Raw genomic sequence first — 23,781 nt, forward strand, 5'->3', positions numbered from 1 at the left:
TGAGAGTGATACTTCGATGGTTTTAGTGCCTTTCAGCATCAGAGCACTGACTGGCAGCTCCTTCCAGCTCATACATACCCCAAATTCTGGTAGCAGAGGAGAGCTGTGCAGAGAAAGCCCCAGTCAGCTGCAGCAGATGCTGCTGACAACCATTGCGAGCCTGTGGAGTGCACGTGCAAACCCGCTGTGTGACTCCTGACTTCAGGTGAGTTACAGCATCAGGTTCATGCCTCAGTTCCTCCTCTTATTGTAAACTGTTTGTACTCAAGGTAGTGGTTCCCTGTTGAAGGATCTTTCTAACCCCTCTTGTCACCCTGAATTCCTTTAGCTGCTACTCCCTTTATAAGGAGTGTATCCTTTCATGTCAGCAAGGACCATTTAAAAACCCAGCTGTTTTGGAGGAGAAGCATTCTAGGCCAGCTGCTATTGGAGATGACTGTGACCTTTAAAGGGGGCCTTCCTGGAAATGTGACTGGGTGATAAAGCAGCACTGCCTGGGCAAACACATCTGCAAGGAGCTGGAATTGCTGCTTAGGCTTGTCCAAGCATCTCATGTTCGTACTGAAAGTTAGACCTGTGTTGCAAACTGGAGGTGTTCTAGTTTCTAGATCCTCCCAAGATGCGGTCTGTGTGTGGTACTCACCCCTTGATCTCTGAACTTTCTGTTTGTTTTGGCTTTTTGTTAAAGGTTCTCCCCCGTGTGTGTTTACGTACTTCAGGTTTGATCTGCATGGGTAGATATTGTCTGTTCCTCTTCCATGGGCTTTGTTTTGTTTGTTTTTCCCCTGGGTTGTGAAGCTAGCTATTGGATGAGTTACACAGGGTGTTACCTGGGTATTAGCAATAGAAAGACCAGTGGAAACTGGCTGGAGAAAATAGAAGCCCAGCTTTGCTCTGTGCTGAAATTATCACACCCACACACTTAAATCAACTTTGGAGTGGTGAAGTTTGGCTTTTGGCAGGGGCAAAGAGGCTTCTGTTTCAGGCAGAGCTGCAGGAAGGTTGGAGGTTGGGTATTGCTGATTCTTTCTCCTTTGTTGTCTGGTTTCTTTGTCCTGCAATAAAGAATTCTGTGTCTCATCCACTGTCCTTGTGGCAGGATAGAGCTGTCTGACCTTGGTGGAGAAGGGCAGTACCACTGTGTATGAACCCAGAGACCCTGAGGTAGGAACAGTGAGGAATTTTTAGGGGGAATTTAATCTCCCAGCTACTTTCAAGCTGCCCATGAACATCCAGGAGTGTTTGGCCTCAGTTCTTTGCTCTTGTTTTATGTGTAAACCATGACAGTTTCAACAGCCTTACAGCTGCACTGTTAAATGGGCAGTGCTGGGAAGGGGGTTGATGAGATGGTTCCCTAAAATGTCCCAAGGGAATTACACACTGTCCCACACACCACTGTTCTTAAAACCTGCTGTCAGCAGTGGGAAACTTTCTGTTTGGCTGTTTAAGACAAGAGAGCCATGTGTGCAGGTTTGGAGACAGGTGGCTGGAGTGCTGCGTGCTCCTTGGGGCACTTAGCTGATGGTATTGCCAGGTATGCTATTTAAAGTCATGTTTGACATAGGAAGGAATGGTGTAAGGATGATCTGTTGTTTGCCAGCTCCACTCATCTCTTCATGCAAGTCCACTTGCAGTGTTGAAGCCAAATTTGATCACCTTGACTCTGCTGTGAGCCAAACGAAGTTAATAAAACTGGTGAGCAAGGGTTTGCAGGCAGGAGTGTGACTCGATTTGGCCTGCAGAAAACCCTGGTAATGCTGGTAACCATCAAACCTGACTTGCTTTTGGCACGTTGGGTGCAGTCAGCAGAGCAGGCAGGTAAACCAGGTATCTGTGACTGAGCAGACCTAGTGCAGAGTCCACAGCATAAGATCAGGCAGCCTCAAGATACCGGTTTTGTTTTGGTGCACTTCAAAGTTCATAGCAGACAAACTCGTGTCTGGGGTGTGTGGAGTGAATGGCCTTTTCATGAAGTATGCACTGTTTATTTCTGCAGAAATGGAGCTGCAGTCTTCTGGTTTACTTGAAGTTGTAAGGCCAGACCTTGTCAAATGCTGACAGGAAGAGAAGTGAGAGGCTGGCTGAATACAGTGTTCTGCAGGGAGCAGTAAACAGCTGAAGGCACTGGCCTTCCAGAAGAGCTATCTTGCAAGTCAGCTGCAGTCCCCAGGCAATGAAGTGTTTTACAGAGTAACAGAGAGCCCAAAGACTAACCACATGACAAGATGGGACTTTTCTTTCTCCCAGGCTAGATTAGATAGCAAACCATGTGAAATTCCACGAGGAAAATGCCACCGATTGTATTTTTCCCTTTCAAGATCAATGCGTGTTTTGTAGATGTGAGTTACTAGTGAGATAAAGCTCATTCTCAAATGAAACTGTATTTTAGGAAAGACCTGAACCTCCATCCATGAAACTGTAGGTATTTTAATGTGGTTTTGGCGGGGCACTTGATGTGTCCAAATGTTTTTAATAGATGGACCTCCTGAACAACAGTGAAACCCTTTGGCAGTGGCAAGACAAGTAGCTTGTGAGCTGCTGCAGCATTGTGACTACAGCCATCCCAGTTTGGCAGATGTGGTGGTGGAGCCACCAGTGTCTGGATGAAACTGAAATCAGAAAGATACCCGTGTAGCAAAAGCAGGATTCTTGGCGCCATCCTGGCTAAATTCTCATGTGATTAACTGGCTTTTACTGCTCTGTCTTCTTTCTGTTTCTTCCCAGACCTTCTGTCTGGTGCAGTGTATGGTGCTGGAGCATGGCTCTTCACATCCCTCTCATCAGTGACTGCCTCTCAGTATCAACAAGAAAACACAGGTGATTTGCAAGTGCTTTAGGGTAAATTACATAAAGTTTATAAACCCAAGGGCTTGTTGTTTGCTCTTAGATTCTCAGTGTGCTTTACCATATGGTTTCACACAATAGCACCCATAATTAAACAAGAGTCCTTTTCCATAATCCTTCTTTTTCTATGGAGCAGTTGGTGTCCTCTTGCTCTTGATTGTTTTGTGCATTTACTCTTAAGATATTAGTGATTTTAGTTAACTGGGCTTCTGTTTACTCTGCAGTTACAATATCAAGGGGTAAATATGAACTCAAACATTGACCAGGCTGGAAGGTGGGGTGGAGTAAAGGGAGTGAAACCTCAAGTGCTGGAAGATAGAGGAGCCTCAGCTGACATCTGTTTGGAGTGAGAGGGTTGGGTTAGATATAACTGAAGCTTGGAGCTGCCGGACATGGCCTTTTAACATGTCTCTTCCAGCCTTTGTGGCTGTGGCTCTGCAATGCATCTCATTCTAGATGAGTAAGTAGTGTCTTAGTGAGTGCAAAATGCCCCCTACAGAGGAAGGATCTGTGAGGGCTGAACACCACCTGAATTTGATATCATCCTGTAACGGCACAGCTTAGACTGTGCCTATTGTAGGCCTGACCATTCTAATTTGATAACTAAAAATGGGGACACAAGGCTCGAAGTGCAGGCTAGAGAGCTAGGAACAAACACAGCATATGTCCTGTTTGACTGCTTTGTGCCAGAGTGACACCACCCTTAGGAAGTGCAGCTCTCAGAAGGAGATGGATAATGGCATTGCACAGCATTATTACACACAAACTGGCTGATCCTCTTGGCCCCTCAGCTGAGACTGTGCAACAGGAGTGTCCCTTCTGAAGATCTAAGGCTTTGCCTTAGATCAGATGCTAAGCAGCTCCCAGGGAACCAGGAGAGAATGGCAGCCCCTTCCTGAGCACAAGTACTTCTCATTTCCACTACAATAGTACAGTGTGCTGCTCTCCTGCCCACCAATTACTTTCCCTGGTGTTTTCCCAGCATGAGGTTTATAAGTGTTGTGCAACTGGGGTGGCAAGGATTTGCCTTCTTTCCATGGAAGGCAAAAGCCTCCCTCAGGTAGTTGATAGGAGGAGGGGGGGGAGCACAGGACTCTAAAGTAGGAAAATAACTGTTAAATAGAAGGCAATAGAAGAAGAGAAGCATGTGATTTTCAGCAGTAAATCCATCTTTTCTCTCACAGGACCCTGTGACCTTGTTACTCTTGCAGCTAAAAGTGTGCCTGCACTTCTCTGACACATCTGTCAGTCAGGAGCAGAGAGGACAGCACTGTGAGGCCACATTTTTCCACGTGTAAGTCAGGGACATGATGATTTATACCACTCAAGAAGCAGATGTAAATCTTGCATTCCTGTAGCACTTTTCACCCCAAAGATGCCAAACAGCACATTTGTCTGCCAGCTGTCAAGGGGGATGGGAAGAGTATGGGAAGGACCTTTAGCAATAAATATTTCACTCTTGGTTCTAAAATCAGTAGCCCTCTGCACAGATGTGAGTCTAATTTATATGTGTGCAGAGCTTGATTTTTCCATCCAGATGTGAAGTGCTGGGATAATCTGCTTGCATTTTTTTTTTGCCAGTGGAATGGGCTTTGTGATTTTTATGTTTCTGGAGCAGTGAAGAGTCCTGGAATGCTCCTACTCCTTGGCAGCTGTCAGGGACAGGAGCTGGAGAGGCTGCTTTTGTGATGGGAGGCCAGCTAGCCATGAATTGAATGAGATGCCTCCTTCCCTGTCTGCAGCCACTGCCCTGCTTCTTGGCAGAACAGCTCTCTGAGAGATTCCTAGTCAAGGCACAGAATATTTTCTTCCTTTCTATCAAACAGATTTTAAAGGAGAGGTAAAAAAAACCCACAACCCATATCAGCCCTGAAGGGGTGTCAGCTTGTCTCTCGATCTGTCAGCTCCAGGTGATGTGTTAGGCTTCCTGCTGGGATGCAGAGACAAAAGGCTGTTGAGGCAGGCAGGATAAAGGAGTCCTGGTTCTTTCCAGCCTCTGTAACTCCAGATGAGTTTCCAGCCATTGTTGCTGGGGGTGTATTTTTGTGGGGTTTTGTTAATTCTCTTACATGAAGTGGCTCATCAGTCTTGGGATCTTTGTGTATCTGAGAAAGGAATGCTGGGACCAGAGCCACTTCAGTGTTGCAGCTTAACTGGGATGGGATGAATGGTGAGGAGCTCCAGAAGCAGAAAAGCAGTGTGGTGGAAGACTTGCTCTGCTTCACTCTGTATGCAGAGTTAACACCTGTAGCTGTAGGGAACGTGCTACCGAAGGACTAAAGTGAGTTCCAGTCACCAGAGATGTCACATGGCCAAATTCAGAGCATTTCCACCCCATCCTCTAGTGATTGCTCCAGGTAAGGACCTTCCTTGGCTCCTGGGAGCTGGCTGGAGGACCTGCCTATGGTCGCGTTGCCATGGGGAACAGGGGGAAATACTCCAGGTTGGGCACATGCTATCTGCTGCTGCAGCATAAATTCAAGGCAGTTCTTTAGTGAGGCAATAGCTGGGGTGGGGTTGATGGCAAAGCAGACAAGCCAGCACTGATAAAACCCCCAAGTTCTGCATTCTCTGCAGCTCTGCTGTGTGGACACAGGAGGGGCTTGCTACTGTTCCACCGTGAAAGGTGGTGGGTGACAGAGGGTGACAGAACACTGGAACAGGCTGCCCAGGGAGGTTGTGGAGTCTCCTTCCCTGGAGACATTCAAAACTCGCCTGGACACATTCCTGTGTAACATTATCTAGGTGTTCCTGCTCCGGCAGGGGGATTGGACTAGATGATCTCTTGAGGTCCCTTCCAATCTCTAGCATACTGTGATACTGTGAAAGCCACTGTCTCTTTCTCTCCTGGGACATGGCAGAACACAGACCAGCTGGCTCAATAAGCTGCTCCCTACCCCCTGGCAAAGTTCTCTGTGCCAAAACTCTGAGTATTCTTACAAGCACAGCAGAAGTGATGGGGGCTTTGACTCCATCAATGCTCTGTCACTGTGTGCAGTGATTTTGAAAGAAGGTTTGGTGCAGAAGGGAAGGGGCTTGCTGCACAATGGCAAGTAAATGTGGAATTAAGGCACGCTTAGGAGGTTTTGGGCCGTCAGATTTGGTGAAAGCAAGACAAGTTGCTGAGGTTGCTCTTGTCATTTCCTTCCCCCCGGATTGCCAGCCTGAAATCATGTGCTTCTGAAACTGACTACTGGAAACTGGGAGGGGGAAAACAAGAACCTGATGTTTCCAAGTCTTTGCTAAGCCACAGATATGACCAGTGAGCAGTTGCATGCTGCAGGCAATGTCATTCGTTTTCTCTCCCAGTTATAACTAACTCAGTTCTTATATCATCAAGTAAATACCATGAGCAGGTCTAAACACCTTCAGCTTCTTTAGCAGCTCTTTATTCCATAGGCTACCAGTCAAGTACTGGTTGTGGGCATCACTGAAAGACAAGTTTGAACTACAGTGAAGCTTGATTGATTTGTACTTTAAGAACATCTTGTGATGCCCTATTCCAGATCCCAGAGCTATGGGAAGGTGGAAAGCACACAGGAAACAGGCAGGTAAACAAGATTGGATCCACAGCCCTCTGGAAAACCTGCACACAGATAAACTGCTGGCGTAGTCCGGGCTCCAGCCAACACCCACAACACACACAGTGTAAGATCTCATGGAGATGAAGTCTGTTTATGAATAAAAACCCCAAAACAAACAGAAAGGCAAATCTCCCTTTTATCTCTCCAGGATGTAGTTAAGTGGACGTGGAATTAAATGGATTGTTGGAGATGGAAAAGAGCTAACAGATAACTTGATGGTCCCTGGTGCAGTTTGCATAAAGAAAAACACCCCAAAGGTCTGGCTTTCACAGCACTGACAAATAGAAGCGCTGCTGGTGTGGGCACTGGTGATGGAAGCAGTGAACACAGAGTTTCTCCGCCAGGAGAGAAGCAGCATCTTCTGGGATTTCTGGTAGGATTGCCAATGAAACATACCAAACCTCACTTTGGAAAAGGAGGTGGCTTCTGGCCTGTGGCCCTGAGAGGCTGCCAACCCCTGTGTGAGGTGCAGTCCTGGCTTATCTTCCTGTCTGTGGCCTCGGAGCCCTGTGTGTCTCAGGAATCGTACTCCTTAGAGAGCTTTATAAGGGAGCAGCTCTGCTCTTGGCCTCAGTTTTCACCACGTCACCCCTGAGGAGTTACCATGCATCCCCATTTCCCAGTCTGACCTCAGGCCTGGCTGCCTCAGCTCCCGCAGACTGATTTCAGCAGTGGGGAAGGAGGATGGTGAAATAATACTCCAACAAACTGAAAGCCAGTACCTGACAGCTTTGGTTTTGGGAGTTATTTTAGGTTTCCTTTCCTTACACCAGGGTGCAAAGCTGTGTGTTCTGAATAGCAAGCCTGCTTCTGGCTACTGTTCTTGTCAGGGATTTGGGTATTCCTGCTTTCCTGAACACAGAGTACTACAGACATGTTCTCCCCAGTTGCCAGCCCAGTACCTTAAAAGCAAAGCAAGCTGTCTTTTCCTGGCTGTAGGAATCTTGCTATCCCTTGTGGGTCTTGCTTTCACAGTAATGTTATATGGAGGAGGTTGAAGGAAAATGTTTTCTGCTTCCAGAATTTCCCTTTGGGATCCAATTAACAAAATAAACCTTGTAGTTGCATACAAACAGCTTCTTCCAAGCAGAGAGCCTGAAGGTGTATAGGGCTGGCAAGAGAAAGGCTAAACTGAAGCTGTTGCTCTGTACATTGGTGTATCAGCGGTTCAAACTGATGCTTGTTCCTGTAAGACTGTCCCCTTGCCTCTTGTGGCCAGAGAGTTGCTACTTGCGTGCTGCACACCCAGACCTACATCCCACCTAGAGCTGCGTGGAGCTAATAGGGGCTGCCCAGGAGTATGGCAGTCCCTTGGCTGATCCATTTCTCAGTGCCTGTGGTTTTTCACCAGATCTCCTTTGATGCTGGCTTCAGTTTGAGCACTAGTCAAAGGTTTTGCTGTAGATGGAGGCAGGGTTGTACCCTGGACTAGCAACCTCCCTTGTGTTTCTTCAAGGGCTTTTCAAACTTGTCTTACTCTTTCCTTTTTCTCTCCAAGGTTCTCTGATAACCAATGTCTTGCACTTAAATCCAGAGAGGGTAACTTCTCAGGAAATGTGGATGGTAAAGAAATGCAGCTACTGCTGAGCCTTGCACAGGAAATCCTTGCAGCTCTTGCTGTGATGCATGGAAGGGTATAAGGTAAGTGTGAAATTTATTTACTGGCTTGCCTGTGACTTAAAGCAAACGTCTTCCATTCAGTTCCCTGTGTATTCAGTAACAGTATAAAAAATTAAACCCACTTAACCATCTGGGTTTAATTTTTTATAAGAGCTGTGCAATAATATAAGAAGCAATATGGGCATCTCCCCTTGAAATGTCAGGGTTAATATGTCACAGCTCCACATGAGTTAGAATAGCCCTTTGCTGTAGCATGTGAAACTACATCTCTGGTACAGCTAAGTGTTTCTCTGGCTGTGATGTTTGTTTCTGCTCTTCTTTCCCTCTGCTGCTGGGGAGATGCATTCTGTACGGTCACAGATCCATCTCTAGGCAGGTCACTGGTTTTCGTGGAGAGGAGAAAATACATCTTGTGGAACTTGGGATGGGGAGAGAGATTGTCAGGAGTACATCAATGGGAAGCAACATGTCCCAGGTTGGAATATGCTCATGGCTCAAGTAAGGCGTAATGCAAAGCCCTTGGAGCATTTCATGTGCATGTGGAATTAGTGAGGCTTTGTTTAACTGACACAGCTGATGAGCAAAACCTGGCTGTACTGTACAAAGGCCAAATGCTGAGGGTCCCACTAAGGCAGCAGTGTAGAAGGCAGTTGTCTGTCTGTCCATGATGGCATGAGTCACAGATACAAGACACAAACTGTATTTTGATCTTATGTGCAATAAAACTTCAGGTCTGTTACATGCTCCTTTGATACCAGTTGAATGCCAAGGGGCTGTACTGTGGGAGCCTCCGGGGTGATGTAGTTCTTAGCCACACTCAAATCCACGCAGGTCCTGTTTGAGCAGTGAACTGACATAACTGTCATTTCCTGCCCACTCAGTGGTCCCTGTGAAATGATGAGATGGTTCAAAGCCAAAAGTAAATGATCATCCCTAGTGTTGGTATTGGAGGCTGCTTGACCAGGAGCTGAAACAGAAGAGCTGCTGAAGAGGGTGTGTTGCTGCTGTGGGTACACACAGCTCAGAGCAGATTCCGCTTGGGAACCTGAGCTGCAGGCAGGCCTGTGTAACAAGTTTGTCAGCAATAGCACGCTTTGATTGTGATGGAGTTGGCACTTTTCAGACAAGTGAAATACTGGATTGAATCTTTTCCAGTTGCCCTAAAGGCAGGTCAGCTTTATTAGAGAAGGGAGACTGCTTGACTCTGAGCCCTGTCCTCTAATGCTTTACCCAAGCACTGTTAAACACAAACTCTTCTGTTCTATGGTGGATTTTCAAGGGTTTCAACTTACTTCAAAGCAATCACAAGCTAGAATCGATGTGCATCTAGCTATCAGATTTTGGGGGCAGGGATTGCTTCTGGATTGAAGGTACAAGTAGCTACTGCATGAAGAAGAAAATTACCATCTCTTTGTGGTTATACCTAGAATCTTTCCTGAGCCCTCGGGCTTTTTTTTGGTAGGAAAGGTGGTTTCTTGGATTGTAACTATGGCTACTTCCATAATTCACACAAACGTTCTCAGTGATGCTTCCACCAGATTAAAGCTAAAGGTTTTCCTTCTTACGCTGGACCAACCTCACTGAGGAAAATATAGGGAATTCCACTGTTTGCAGTGAAAAGTGTTTCTTTCCCCACTCTGTGTTGCAATAAGCTTGGGGTTATAGACAGGAACAGTGCAAGGCTGCTGTCCTATCTGAGGAGTTGCATCTGTGTGCAGTGTCTGGGGATGTTGAGAGAGAGGGTGTGCACGTTGTTGGAGGGAAATCCAGGGAGAAGACCAGCCTCATCATTCAACACACCTTTGGAGAGCACTGCCCAGGCAGCACCTCTGGGCAGCAGCAGAGCCTCTCGTGCTCTGTGGCATCTCAGCATGAGGTTTTTCAGGAGAAGGCTTCCTAGAGGTCCCAGAGCCCTCATTTGGCTCATTGTTCTAATGCACCTTGGCATCTTCGTTGCTAATTTCAGTTCCTTGTTTGGCTTGTCAAAGACAAGGATTTTCAGGTAAGAGTCCAGCTTCCTTGTGATATGTGCTCTCTGAAGAGAGCACTGTGCTCACTTGCTTTGTCTCTGTGTCTTCTTACCCTAAAACTTATGCTTCTGGTCAGAATTAGAGGACCACTTTGCTTTAGCAGACAACGTTGCGTGCAATCAGAGCACAGTGCTGTGAGATCTACAGTCAGAACCTTGCTTCTGCTGGACCACTAGTTCTAGTGTTTTCTTGTTGTAGCTGTTGAAGAAAGCAGCTTTTGCTTTACTAATGTGATTTGATTCCATACTGTGGCATTACACAGTGTTGGCTTTTCCTGGTGACTCCTAGAGAACTTCATCCAGCCCTAGTCCAGATTGCATTGCTGGACATTGAATTTGGTGGGATACCTTCAGGTTTTTAGCAAATTTAGCTATATACTAATATATTTGGCTATACTATCCAAATACAGACATGCTGCATACTGGGAGACCAATGTCATGCAGAGATGAGCAGTGTCTGTAGTATTCTTTATATAAGTGGTCAAGTAAATCCTACAAGACTGGATGTGGATGGAATTGCAGTGTAGACTGCAGTAGAACATCTCCAGCATCATTGGCAGGGAGCAATGTTCCTTTCATGATCACAGCAGATATGTGAGCTTTTCCTACACAGGCATGGCTCATGTGTTGGTGCTCTGAACTGTGTATTGGAAGCCCCAGCCTCCCCACCAGCCCTCATGTGGTCCCAGCTCTCCCTGTGAGCTCCTCTGGCTTGTCTTAGTAGGGTTAGTTTTCAGCTGGAGCTCAGGGCTGGTGCTGAGGAGGGAGGCTGGGAACACCTGCATCTGTTCTGGAGGTGGTATGAGTTTAGCCCAGCAACTTGAGACTACATGTTGAGGACGGCTGGATGATCTTAAGGTCCATTCTAACCCTAACCATTCTATGATTCTATGATTTGGAGAGGTCAGAATCTGCACAAGGGAGATGGGGGGGAAGGAGAGAAGGCGATGTAAGGAAGTGAAGTGAGTTGTTACAAAGTCCATCAGTGGCAGAGCTGGGACAAGAGCCGGCACACCATGCCCGTTCATGAAGCCCTTTCGTTTTGCCATCGTTTCAGAGAGAGGAAATGTCCCTATTTTTGCAGGTTAAATCAAACTCAACTAAGTATTGAGCTGTATGTGGTTGTCTGTGGGTCAGTTCTGTTTCCATGCCTTTGTATGTAAGGTAGAAAACACAAAGCAGCATTTTTATGGTTTTATCCTCTATTCGTCCTCAGGCTTTGTAAATGGAGAGGGAAATGACAGTAAATGTCATTTTGCTGCTGCAGTTGTTTGCCAGCTGGACTCTGGAATTTGATGAGCTGCTTTGACCATTTGAATGGGAAATGCTGGTCAGGAGAGCAGGGTCCTGTGTAGCCATGTGGGTCTGCCTGCAGGATGTGATGGCCCCTTGGTTTTATACTTTGGTCTCTGTGTTTGGCACAGTGTTTGTAATTAAAGTGTAATAGAGCTGGGATGAAACCTGTGCCCTGTGGGACAGCACAAAGTGTGGACAGGGGGTGGCTTCTCATGCTGTCCTGCTTCATTGGTTCTCTGCCCTTTCATTTCACCATCATTTTAAACATCATCTTAAAACTACAACAGCAAATCATGCAGGGATTTAAGCTTTGCCTGTGCTACCTTCCCAAATGTCTCTTTTCCTTAGACTGTGTATATAAAATCTTTCCTCTGCTATAGACTATAAAAAGCAACACAAGTTTATACATGAAGCACTGTGATAGAAAGCAACTGCTGCAGACTTGCTTGAAAGTGGCTAATGATTATAGGGGAGATGTAGGAAGAGCTGATAGGCCATTGACACAGCATCTTTTTTCCAGAAATCCCATTGGAAAGGTTCAAGTATTTATCTCATACAAAATGAGTTTTAAAAGCCTCTTAGTTGATCATTACCTAATGACTTCAATGAATGCTGTACCACTCTGAACTCTTATCTGCAGCCTGCTGTCTGCAGAGGTGCCTTCCCCCCACCACCATTTATCACCTCAGAAGCAATCCACAGCTTTGTGAAGCAAATGCATCATGCAGAGGGTGAAATCAGCCTGCCACAGCTCTGCTGATCTATCCTGAAAAGCTTTACTGTACATAAAAGCTCAGCTGCAGCAATTGTTCACCTTCCTTTTTCCTGTTCCACCCTCCAGCCATGTGCAGATAAAAATGAGTGTTTGGGACAAACCCCCATCACTTCTGCCTTGATATTTTATCCTGGGTTTCAGCCCAGGCTTGTTGCAGGTGGCTCTTATGCTGTTGGCAGCTCTATACTCCTATGGCATCCTTGTACCTGCCTGGACCTCTGAATCAGGCAACAGGGCAGCTGCGGTATTAGAGGAAATCACTGAAAATGCAGCTATTTTACAGTTTTAGGCTTCAGAGTGTATTTTAGTAGCTTCAAAGTGCCTGTCTCAAGACTCGTACCTGACAAGTGCTGTGTGATGCCATTGCCTTAGCTGGCTGAGGGGGAGGAGGAGAGGGAAAGGTGCCTTGCAACCCCAAATGCTCAAGAAGTTGATGTATGGGAAAGGAACAAGTTTAACACTTCTTGTTAGACTTCCTTTACTGAATTCTGGAAGATCTTCATGCTCTGTCACTGAAGCACTTGGCTCTGCTGGCAGAGAGAGCCAGATGGCTGCCTTCATGGTGTGTGTGCCATGTCCTCAACTCAGGAGCTCCAAAACAGTCCTGCAGTGCTCTGGGGACATTGCCCAGTGCAGGGCAAAGCTCTTCTGTGCTGCTCTGCAGCTCCTGCCGGTGTGGATGCTTCATGAGCCAAGTGCTGAAGAGGGGTGTGTAGCCTTGATGACTTGCTTAGTGGGGAGATAGGTGGTATTCAGGCCAGAATGGTGTGGGAAGTTGAAGAATATTTTAGTGGCAAAGTTGGAAATGAAACTGAATTCATACAGGATCCTGCAGAAATGGCAGCTGCCAGGGCAGGTCCTCCAAATGGAGTGGTCATATGCAATGGTTATGCAGAGAGGGGTTCAGAGTGAAGAGCCAGAAAAGGGCTGGAAGGTGTTTGGTGGTCAGTGGAAGCTGTTTGTGATGTGTCTGCTTTTCCTTTGATTTCATTCAGGCAGTTGAGCATTTTCCAGCGTGCCCCAGATATGCTGCAGGTGGACACCCAAGGGCAACAGGATTTAAACTATCCTGACAATGGGAATTCCAGGAGCTTTTTAAAGGTGCCTTTGGGGAGAGACATCACAAGGCTCAAACAAGACATGCTAGAGAAGACGCCAAGATGGGAAGGAAGGGAGGAGCAGAAGAAAATGATAGAACCAGTTGCCAGGGTGGGAGAAGCCAGGGAGAATGTGACTGTGAAACCAGCCCCTGAGTTGGAGGGAATCAAGAAGACAACAGTGAAAATAGTCCTGAGGATGCAGGAAAACAATGTGAAAAGAACAGTGAGACCAGCCCCAGGGATGGAAGAAGCCAAGGAAAAGATGACAGTGAAACCACTTCCCAGCATGGAGGGAGCCAAGGAGAAGGCAACAGTGAAACTATCCTCTGGGGTGAAGGGAGCTCAGCAAAACAACACATCCAACGACCAAACAATGTCAAAAGAGCCCCCTGCATCAGTGGAAACTGTAAGACCCGTTCCTCAGGCTGCTGCACTGAAAGAGAAGAAGCAGCTGAGGGCTGCTGACTTCAAGTCAGAGCCACGGTGGGATTTTGAGGACCAGTACCTGCTGGACAACTCATCTCCACCATGGGTAGGTGTGATGGCCATGTGTGTTCATCAGGAATGGTGCCTCCCTGTTGACCTCCTTGTCCCCTGGGCATGTGAGTCCATTGCAGTTGAGGATGATCTCTGAGCTGGTAGGTCAGCTCACTGGTATGTAGATGCTGTTTGAACCCAGAGGGGGAGACTTTATACGTATGACTCAGCCTGGGCAGTCCTCCACCATCCTGCAGTATGGGAACTTAGTGCAGTTGCCCACATTTCCAGGGGTTCCTTTGAAAGTCAGCCTGAGCAGGCGTGTTTGGAGCTCAGGTGCATCAGGGGATCAGGTGCATCTGTCCTTCTAGAGGTTCTACAAGGTGATCTCACTCTTAGATGCTTTGGTAAGGGCATAGGGGGCTTAGCCACACAGTGCAGAGTAGATGTTCCCTGTGATGTGGCACCCTAAGGAGTTGTGTCACAGTCTTGTGATGCCTATGGGTAGGTGTTAGGTGTCTGGCACTAAATGGCAGTGGTCATAAAGGTGTCCCATTTCTCACCTGAGAAACTGAACATCTGCATTCCTATGAAGACTCAGGTTTACAGTCCTCAGGTTTCACAGAACCATAGAATGGTTTGGGTTGGAAAGAGCTTTAACATCATCCAGTTCCAACCCCCTGTCACAGGCAGGGGGACCTCACACTAGACCAAAAGGAGCATGAGCAGCAGGTCAAAGGAGGTGATCCTGCCTCTCTACTCTGCACTTGGGAGACCCCACTTGGAGCACTATATGGAGCTGTTGGAGCAAGACCAGAGGCCATGAGGATGATCAGGGGCTGGAGCACCTCCTGTGTGGAGACAGGGTGAGAAAGTTGGGGCTGTTCAGCCTGGAGAAGAGAAGCTGTGTGGAGACCTCAGAGCAGCTTTCAGTGTCTGAAGGGAGCTACAAGGGTGCTGGAGAGGGACTCTTCATCAGGGACTGGAGTGATAGAACAAGGGGTGATGGATTCAAACGGAAACAGGGGAAGTGCAGGTTAGGTATCAGGAAGAAGTTCTTTAGTGCCTTGATCTTCGGTGTATGCCACCCAGCTAAAGAAAACAAGCAGGGTGACAGTGAGGGAACAGGAGGAGGAATGTCCCCCTGCGCCTGTTCACCCAAGCACATACACACCAAAGCAAGTCACAAGCTTTGGCAGCAGCGTTGCAGCAATGACACTTGTGCTAGGCTGGGCTGTGAATAATGATGCTGGCAGTGATGGTGAGCCCGGACACAGGAGGCTTTGTTAGTCACTTGTATTGAAGTCAAACTTAAGGTCAGGTCAAAGAAAAAGGGTGAGATGAGGTTTGGTAAGCATGTACCTACCTGCTTTGAAGACAGTAGGGTGGGGAAAGTTCCCATTTTCAATGTTTTCTGTCAATATTGGCAAAAATTCAACTATGTGTAGGTGTGCCCATGGAGAAGTGATGGTTAAAAAGTAACTTTTTTTACTGTTCTTGTGGTTTACTATCAGCAAGAGGAGAGTCTTTCTCAGCTGTTGCAGTTCACCTTTTCCATCCCATATGTGGGCACCCATAGCGAGCAGGCAGATTCTTTCCCCGTCCAGAGCTCCACAACTCAGATGGTCCCAGCATGTTGGGTTCCTATCTGGGATTTTCTTGCTATGCACTGAATCCTCATCACCACAGGGCAAGTAATTCAGATCAGATCTGGCATTCAGCCACTTTGCTCCTCTATGTTCCTGAAGGCCTGGTCAGCACAGCAGAGGTAAAACAGAACCTCAAATGATACAGTTGTACCTGTCAAGTAGCACTTGCACAGCTACAGCTTTATAAAGTTTCTTTACAGATCCTGTTTGTTGGGAGTGCTGTTCTGTTCTTTGGATCACCTCTGCCTGTGTAGGTTGTATTACTGATGTGAGCTTCCAGAAGTAAGTGTGGTGCCCACCATCAGGTTGTCCTAACAGCCGTGGAATTGAAAGCCTGTTTTCTGCTCTGGTTTTGCACAACTTTTATTCTGACCATAGTTTTGACCTTTCCTTTGCAGCTATGAGGGTTTGCAACTAATTTAAAATGAAATTTGAGCATCTCATAATTACTCAGGCCCAGCAACAGGGGCCTTTGGGGAAGTTGTAAACTCTAGCAAAGCTCTCGGCAAGCAGACGGGGCTGGTTGTGGTACACAATACTGTCTCTGTGCCCCATCTTATGCTGGTAATTCTTTGTAATGCTTACCCAGAGCAGTTTTCCCTGGCAATCCTGTTTCTGGAAGGCTTGGACAGACAGGTAGCCCTCTTTAGAGTGAGGAGGGTCTTTATACATGGGTGTAAATGGCCTTTACACACTGCTTGTGCTAAGAGAGGAGGGGAGAGTGTAGGCTGGTGAGCAGAAGACAGGAGCGCCTGTTCTAGCTCAGTGGTCTTAGATGAGTCATTTCCCTTTTTAAAGTCTCAGTGCCACCATCTTCCAGCATTGCCATGTGTTATTGTGGTGGCACTGGGGGCAATGTAGATGTTGCTCCAGGGGACTGTCAGGGCTGCAGGCACCATGGCGTTCTGCTCAGACCTCTGCCGGTGGAGCAGGGGCTACTCTTGAAAGTTTAATCCCATTCCCCAATCCCAGCATGCCCTGGACACATGTGGATCCTAGAATCACAGAATCAGTGGGGTTGGAAAAGCCCTTTAAGGTCATCAGGTCCAACCCTTACCCCAGCCCTGCCAAGGCCACCCCTAACCCACGGTGTGTGAGCACTTGCAGGGACGGTGGCTGCAGCCCTGCCCTGTTCCAATGCCTGAGCATCCTTTGGGGAAGGAATTGTTCCTCAGCTCCATCTAAACCTGCCCTGGTGCAGCTTGAGGCCATTTCCTCTTGTCCCATCCCTTGTTCAGTGGGAGCAGAGCCCAGCCCCTCCTGGCTCCGTCCTCCTGTCAGGTACTTGTAGGGAGCCATGAGGTCCCCTCTGAGCCTTCTCTTCTCCAGACTAAACCTCCCCCCCCCCCCGGTCTCTCAGCTGTTATGTATGAGCTTTATTGGTTTGATGTTTCATTTTTGAGTTCTCTCTCCCTTGTGGTGCTTTCATGTTGTTCCCCATTGCCCCTTTTGGCAGTGCAAGCCATTCCTCTGCTGATGGCTGCAGTGTAGCCTCTTGAGAGGAGCAGCTCTTCGGGGACACCTCTGTTATCCAAAGAGCTGTGGCTGTTACGTGCAGAACTTGGCTGTTAAAGACCTGAGCTTGTGACCTGGCTCAGCCTCACTGAGTCCCTGGCAGATGATCCTGTCTTTGGTGCAGGATGTGCATCCTTCTTCCTGGGCTCCTCATGTCTTGAGACACCCACAAATGGGAGTGGGTGAATTACATGGCTAAGAGTATGTATGCCACATGCGACAGTACCTCACCCCTCCTGCCCAGTGTTAATGCCTGTAGACACAGTGGGATTAGGTCACCAGGATCCTGCTCATCAACTGCCAGATGTTCCCATCTTCACATCTGATGAGCTGCAGAGCACGTGCAACCACCTCAGAAGTGCAGAGCAGGAGCTGGCAGGGAAATGAGAGGCAGCAGTTCACAGCAGGCAGCGGAGAACATCCAGCACTGAGGCCGCACAGCATCTGGGTGTGCAGAACAGCTGAGCAGTGGGGGAAACCCTTCCTCAGGATGGAAGAGAGAAGATTAGGACCTTTCACTAAGGGTCTTTAGTGAGTCTGTGGATCCAGACGTGTTGGGTCTCACTCCTGAACCTGATGTCTAACTCTGCAGAGAGAAGTGACTAGGAGCACCCCCACCTCCTTCATTTCCTACATGATCAGGCTTTTCCCTGCTTCCTCTGGTGTTGGTCCAGTCTAGCTGTGGAGGCAGAAGTAGTACAAAGCCTTGGACAGTACAAAGTACAGCTTGAGTAGGAAGGGAGTGTCCCTGTGTCTGGATGTGAAATGTGCTGCAATTGAAATGATGCGAACATGAAACCCTCCACAATGTTCTCATTGCACTCCTGTTGTGACAGGCAGAATGGGGGCTGTCTCCTCAGGCTGTCACCAAATTGTCATCCTCACCCATAGCAGAGAACCCAGGTGAGCTGTGGAGCACACAGCAAGGCTTTGGCAATGCAGTGTGGCCCTTGGTGGGGATTTGAGCTGGGCATGGAGGCCACTTGGTCTCCTGCTTTGTCTTTCAATAGCTATTGCAGTAGCTTTTAAGGAAAGATGTCTAAGAAAGGCTACAAAGTGGGGTTGATTGCTCTTCATCTGTACTCACAGCCTAACTCCTGCCAGCTACAATGAGACCCTTTTGTTAGAGAGGAGAAGCTGGCTGGGATTCCCTTCTCAGCCACACGCTTCTCTGTGATTCATTTATGACACTGAACAAGATGTTTGCACGCTTTCTCTTATCTGTAAGGGCAGTGATAGTGGTGATTTGATCTCACATGTTCCTCCTTGTGTTTGCTTGTGTGTGCTCTGAGGCCAGGGCCCTGAGAGGTATGTTGCCAGCAGGAACTGCTAGCTTTATTTGGTGTATTGAGGTTAGACCTATTATATTGATAGACCTGTTATATTAATGTGCATCAGTTAGGCCCAGAGCCAGTAAAACACGAGCATCACAGGCCTGCTGTTCTCAAGAGGGAAGTCTCAGAGAGCTGGAGTCACTCTAGCTCCTTGTAGGTGACTTTCCACCAGCTAAATATTGATGTAATGGTGAAATTTTGCCTTATGTTCCCAGTGATGGGAACACAGGGGAATGGGTGATGTACCACTGGAGTTTCTCTAGTTCTTTCCCATCCTCACCCCTAGTGCCACAACCACGGGTGCTCACTCAGCTTCATCAGCTCCCTGCTAATCAGTCCTTATTGTTTTCTTTTTGGTTTGTTCAAGACCTGCTCTGAATCAGTGAAGGCCAAAGCTGCCAAGTCTGACTGGCTGCGAGGTCTCTTCCTGCCCAACATCATGCTCTTCACAGACAAGAGATACTTCAGTGACAGTGAATGGGACCGCCTGGAGCATTTTGCACCTCCCTATGGCTTCATGGAGCTGAATTATTCATGTGAGTCCCTCAGGACGTGTCAGGATGGGACCATCAAACTCCCAGCAGGGACCTTATGCCAAGTAGCTGCAGGTTTGCAGCATCTCCCTGTCAGAGGCATCAGGCTAGGTGGATCTTGTGGTGGAAACTGATGGTTTCACTATGTCCATCCCTAAGGTTCTTAATGCTAACTCTCCACTGTTTGCTTCCTAGTGGTGAAGGAGGTGATGTCCCTGCTGCCCCCAAATCCCCACCAGCAGCTGCTCCTGGCCAACAGCACCAGCAGCAAGCCAACATGCATCAGCTGTGCTGTTGTGGGGAACGGAGGAATACTGAATAACTCTGGGATGGGCCAGGAGATTGACTCCCATCACTACGTCTTCCGGTAAGGCAGGCTTCCTTCTTAGAAGATACACAGCCAGCTTATTGTGGCTAGCAGATAACTGTGCTGGATAACTTCACTGAGTCTCAGGTGCCAGCATGACTGATGAAAAACCAAAAAGGAATTGGAAAGTTCCTAAACACACAGGAAGAGCCTGGGATTCACAGATAAGCCATAAAGAGCCATCTCCAAAGCAGGGGCTCTCCTTCAGATCAAGATGTGTAGTTCAAAATGGGCTTAACAGTCTCTTATTCCAGACTGATGTTGTCTTTTCCTGTTAGGAACATGGATGCAAGGGTTTGCTCACCCACTAACTCGGCCTCTCTGTTTGATTCCCTTGGCTAGGGTGAGTGGGGCTGTCATCAAAGGTTACGAAAAAGATGTGGGAACAAAAACCTCCTTTTATGGATTCACAGCCTACTCCCTGGTGTCCTCTCTCCAGATCTTGGGACACAGAGGCTTCAGCAACATCCCACAGGGAAAAGTAAGTCAGGTCCATGCTATCTGCATGCACAGCTTTGATGGGATGCTGTTAGTCTGTGGCCTTCAGTTCTGATCTTGCCGTGCATGAGGAGCAAAGTGGCTGAGCCAACACTTTAGCTCAGTGGGAACCTGCACTGGTGTGGCTCTGAGTGAGTATTTGCAGTGAGAACCTGCGTCAGTCCTGCCCCATCCTTTTGGCTTGTGGAAGTAGCTGCCCATTAGATGTTTTCTCCATTCTGCTTCTGTGGGGTAGTTAAAAGCTGCAGGCTGAAGATGTGGGTCTCAGAAGCAAAGAGCCTGGATGCCTGCTTGCTTGTTGTTTTTAACATCTCTTGTGCTGCTCATTTTGTGCTCATTTGTGATGCTCACTTGCTTCCTAGCATGTCAGATACATTCACTTCCTGGAGGGAGCTAGAGACTACGAGTGGCTGAAGGCTCTTCTGCTGAACAAGAACATCAGGAAAGGATTCTTGAACCACTACGGGTAAAACAAGCTAACCCCACCTCTGCACCCTTCAGTGTGGAGCTCTCTGTTGTGCCCTTCTCCTCTCCCCAGTGCTTAGCCCTGCTGAGGTGCAGGCCAGGAGAAAGCCAGGTTAATGTCTGGAGAAGTATCTTCCTTCTCCACACCTCTGAGCACTGCTGTAACCAATACACCTCCTTCCCTGATTTCAGTGATGTGTGGCCAGAGCTTGGAGAAAGCTTTGTGGTCCTCTGGGATTAACACGTGCTGTTGTCTGGTCTGGTGTCCATACATGGTGGCCTACTTGTGGATGAAGGCCTGGTTTCACCAGTTCTTGCCTGTGCACATGGATTTGATATTCCTGTCTTCTGTTCTTGCCCCTTCTCCCTGATCTCTTCCTCTGCAATGCACACAGGTTGTGGAGGCCTGGTCATGATCTGTGAAATGATAGAGACTAACTGAAGTGTTTGTGGTGGTTCTGTTATCACCAAGTGTATCAGGGCTGGTGCTTTCCAGCTGTGATGAAATACAGGAGCTTGTCCTGAGTCTTCCCATTCCTGTCCTTAGGCAGAGGCCCCGGGAGAGATTTGAGGAAGGTTTCACGATGGACAGATACCTGGTGGTTCACCCTGATTTCCTCAGATACATGAAGAACAGGTGAGCTGAGGGTTATGTGCTCTGTCACTGCCTTGTTTCTGGCCAGCACCATCTCTGGGCTCTCTCCTGCCAGCTCACTCCCTTGAAACTGCAGCTTAGCCACCCCAGCAGGCTGGGGGTAAACTTCACCAGGGTGCAGTCAGGTAGAGTTCTGTGGTGCTGCAGCGGGGTGTTAGTGCTGGCTAGACATACAGCACCTAGAAAAGCAACAGCCATGGGATAGTTTGGCTTTCTGCATCCCAAAATGGATGCAAATGGCAACTTCAGGTGTGGGAAGTGTTGCTAAAGTGCCAGAATTCAGGACCATCCTTTCCTGTTCCCCAGTGCTTAAGCACCTTGGAGGAAGGCTCTGTAAGAGCTCTTCTGAGATCTGTTCTTGACTTGGGAGGTTGGTTGTGCCCTCAAACACCGTAACAGGCACTTCCTCAGTATCCCATTTGCCTGCCCTGGCTGTTGTTTGCATCTCTAAGCCTTTTCACAAGCCTCCTGGAAGATCTGCCAATCGTGGACCACACGTGACCAAGAGATGCAGGAAGAGCTCCTGTGGTGCCCTGCTTTGGCTGTGTTTACCCTTCAGTCTCCTTGAGAGCTGCTATGCCTTCTCTGAGAGAGGACAAATGCAGTGCCAGATGGCTTGCACCTCCCTGCTTTCCTTTCCAAGGCCAAGAGGACTCTAATGCTATTTTTGCCTTGGTGTGGACTCCTGCCTTCCTAAACTGCTGGCATAAACCACCACAGCTCCTAGTGGGATTTGTGACCTGCCTCTGCACTTTTCCTATGCCTTGTTTCACCCCTCAGTGTGGATGGGGAGCAGGGTATATTAGTGAGCTTCAAAGCCACTTCTGTACTGCAAGGCAAAAGACAGATTTAAGAATGGGCTTGGACATCCTTTAATCCCCCTCTTTATCCCCACTGCCCCAAGACCTACCACTTCCATAAAGCTGGGGCAGAGCAGGGCTTAGGTTGCAGTGCAGGTGCTGGAGCATTCTAGGCTGGCCTTGTGCTTTACTGCCCATGCAGCAGTACCCACACATGTGGGCTTGTCTAAAATGCCTTGTATGGTCCCACAGTGCTGCAGGGAGGGAAGAAGCCACACAAGGGGACAAGATGTGCCTGGCATGAGCCACCACCCCCAGCAACTGCTCTGTGCTTTCTGTTCTCCTGCTGCAGGTTTCTGAAATCTAAAACACTGGAAAAGCCCTACTGGAGGCTCTACAGACCCACAACAGGGGCCTTCCTGCTGCTGACTGCCCTCCACCTCTGTGATCAGGTAAGGGCATGATGATTCTTGCACTCAGTGCTGTCTGGAAGAGGAGGCAGGAGAACAGGGTAGAGCAAGGGTGGCTCCAACCCTGCTTACCACGTGCCTTGAGAGTATATAGGTTCTTGTCAGCTGTGGAGGAGCAGATTGAAGAGAAACACCCCCAGATAGTTCACACAGGGGACGTGCAGCCTGCTGAGAGCTACCCTGCATCCTAGGGAGAGGACAGCAGGCTCTCTGGAGCCAATGTTTGTAGTCTGGTCCTTCTAGACCCCCCCATGCCGCATCACCCAGAGGAGCCCCGAAAGACACCTGTCCTGTGCTCCCTCTCCATTTGGGAGCTGTGTGCTGTACTCCACTGGCTGCCTCTCCTCAGTGAGCCCTCTGTCTTTCCCAGGTGAGTGCCTATGGCTACATCACGGAGGGGCACGAGAAGTACTCGGATCACTACTATGACACGGACTGGAAACGTCTGGTTTTCTACACCAACCACGACTTCAACCTGGAGAAGGAGGTGTGGAAAAAGCTTCACGATGAGAACATCATGAAGCTTTACCAGAGATCCTGATTGTGTGGGTAAGGGCCATTGCCTGGGGAATCTTTCCACCTCTCTGGGAATAGAAGAGGACCACCAGAGCCAAGGTTAGGTCTGGGCTTCCAGGCACATTTCATGCCCACAAAGGTACTTGTCTCCTTCAGCACCTCTGTTCTCTCAGTGCTGCTACAAATGAGCAAATGCTGCAGACCAGGAGAACAGCAAGAAAATGCAGCACGCCACCAAAGAAATCCCAGCTGGCTGTGCTGCAGGACTGTTGCTGATGGTGGATCTTGCTAGCATATGGTCCAGTGTCATAGAGTCACAGAATGCATCTTCATCCAGGTTTTCTCTGTTTGCAAGGAGAGGCTCCTCAGGCTGGGGCTACTTCTGTTCTTGGTGATCATCTCTGTGAGTGGTGCCTGTCTTGGAGCTGGGTGTATTGTCTGAGCAAGCTCCCTCAGCAGCCAGTGGGTGCACAGATCCTGTCTCAGGCTGACTTAATTCCTGGAGTGCTGCTCTCACTCCATGCAGATAGAAAGGATGGATGGATCATTCCAGGTGACTAATATGAGAGAGGATGTGTTTCACTTCTGCTTCCCAGTGTAGTCTCATGATGACACCTCCAAAGGAGCACTCCCATCAGCTCCAGAGCAGGTAAATGCTCTCCATTGTGCAGCAGGGGTGCCAGACCTGGTGCCACTTGCTCTGGGCCTCCCCTCACTGCAGAACAGGGGAATTTTGGGTCCTGATGTGCCAAGTCCTTGCTTGGCTGGGCTTTGGCACACTTGGCTCCCAGCTATGCAGGGAGCACTGTGTTTGTCCTTTTGCCAGGAGAGGTAGGAGCTCTCCAAGTCCAGGCATGGATGCTGTCCCCATCGTGCTGAGAGGAGCGCAGTTAAAGTCAGCAAAGCTGCAGCATGTTGGCTTCTGAAAGGGCTTGTGCAGACAAAATAAATGGCACTACTTGGGCCAAACTGATTTTCCCTTGTAGCCCTGTGGCTTGTGTTATTCAGTGTGTCCAGAGCTGATGCTTAAAGGCTGAGAGAATGGAGGGTGAAGCCAGGAAAGGGCAGGACTGTTCGTGATAACGCCTCTGCAGCTTGTGTGGATATACCTGAGCATCCCCAACTTGTTCCCCTTGCTATCCCAGGACAAACACCTCCTGAGGAAGTGGGTAAACCTGGCAAGTTTGTCCTTGTCCCAGCAACTCTTCTGTGAGTACATCAGATGCTGGAGACAAACGCACGAAGGACAGGCTG

The 23,781-nt window shown here is 48.4% G+C and overlaps 1 protein-coding gene across 1 annotated transcript; it reads left to right on the forward strand.

The window, feature by feature from the left end:
* Positions 1–53: 53 nt before the first annotated feature.
* Positions 54–22,801, forward strand: ST6GALNAC1 (ST6 N-acetylgalactosaminide alpha-2,6-sialyltransferase 1). The gene is made up of 12 exons (XM_061455615.1): positions 54–205; positions 2,477–2,817; positions 4,029–4,138; positions 7,927–8,069; positions 13,144–13,780; positions 18,591–18,759; positions 18,952–19,123; positions 19,466–19,604; positions 19,984–20,087; positions 20,634–20,723; positions 21,894–21,993; positions 22,382–22,801. The coding sequence occupies exons 5-12, from the start codon at positions 13,175–13,177 to the stop codon at positions 22,550–22,552; spliced, it is 1,551 nt and encodes a 516-aa protein (XP_061311599.1). The 5' UTR covers positions 54–205; positions 2,477–2,817; positions 4,029–4,138; positions 7,927–8,069; positions 13,144–13,174; the 3' UTR covers positions 22,553–22,801.
* Positions 22,802–23,781: the final 980 nt, after the last annotated feature.

This window comes from Pezoporus flaviventris, unplaced genomic scaffold (genome assembly GCF_033815535.1).
Source record: "Pezoporus flaviventris isolate CSIRO_AGI_PZ_B2104156 unplaced genomic scaffold, CSIRO_AGI_Pfla_v1 ptg000020l, whole genome shotgun sequence".
NCBI lineage: Eukaryota > Metazoa > Chordata > Aves > Psittaciformes > Psittacidae > Pezoporus > Pezoporus flaviventris.